This window comes from Camellia sinensis, chromosome 2, assembly GCF_055761805.1.
Source record: "Camellia sinensis isolate YWXY chromosome 2, ASM5576180v1, whole genome shotgun sequence".
NCBI lineage: Eukaryota > Viridiplantae > Streptophyta > Magnoliopsida > Ericales > Theaceae > Camellia > Camellia sinensis.
Window position 1 is genome coordinate 163,898,442 of NC_138962.1, and position 931 is coordinate 163,899,372.

Here is a 931-nt window from a genome sequence, read left to right on the forward strand (position 1 = left end):
AAGCGAATGAGGGTTGCCTCTTTGCGTTCCTCTGCTAGGTCTCGAGCTTGAGTGATGGCTTCATGATTGTTTTCTGGTTCGAAGGTTTCAGACCGAATTATGGGGAGATCGACCTCTAGAGGGATGACGGCCTCCATTCCATAAGTGAGGGAATAGGGCGTCTCCCTTGTCGATCGCCTCGATGTAGTCTTGTATGCCCATCAAACATTTGGTAGTTCTTCCATCCATTTACCTTTGGCTTTCTCCAAGTGCTTCTTAATCCCATTAATGACTGTTTTGTTGGATGCTTCGGCTTGACCATTGCCTTGAGGGTAGACTGGAGTAGAGTGTATAAACTCGATCTTTAGGTCAGAGTAGAATTTCTTGAAAACCTTCCCATCAAACTGGGTACTATTATTAGAGAGGAGGACTTTAGGGATGCCGAATCGAGCGGTGACACTCCTCCAAACGAACCTTTTTATGTCAGCTTCCTTTATGCTTGTTAAGGCTTCAATCTCAACCCACTTAGTGAAATAGTCAGTGGCAGCAATGAAGAAAATTTTGTTAGCAGTATCCCTTGCTAGAGGTCCAACGATGTCCAGACCCCATTGGGCAAATGGGCATGGGCTGGTGAGGGGAGTTAGGTACTTGGCTGGTTAATGAATGAATGGCGCAAACCTTTGGCACTTGTTGCATTTTTGGACATACTGATGGGCGTCTTTCTACAAATGCGGCCACCAGTACCCATGAGTGAGGGCTCGATATGCCAAGGACTGACCTCCAGTGCGATTGCCACAGATCCCCTCATGGATTTCATGAAGAAAGTTCTCCACAAGATTAGGGTGAACACCAAGAAGACATCGATTAAGGTAAGACTTTTAGTAAAGTTTGCCCGAGAGTGAGACCCAAAATCGCACAACTCGGTGCCTTGTTTTATGTGTTTCTTTCTTGT

At 45.9% G+C, this 931-nt stretch overlaps 1 protein-coding gene across 1 annotated transcript; it reads right to left on the minus strand.

The window, feature by feature from the left end:
- Positions 1-200: 200 nt before the first annotated feature.
- On the minus strand, positions 201-727 carry LOC145819211 (uncharacterized). Its single transcript, XM_082913173.1, has 2 exons — positions 658-727; positions 201-559 (listed from the first exon to the last, which is right to left on the minus strand). Exons 1-2 carry the CDS (start codon positions 725-727, stop codon positions 201-203), a joined length of 429 nt encoding a protein of 142 aa, XP_082769299.1.
- Between the last annotated feature and the right edge of the window lie 204 nt (positions 728-931).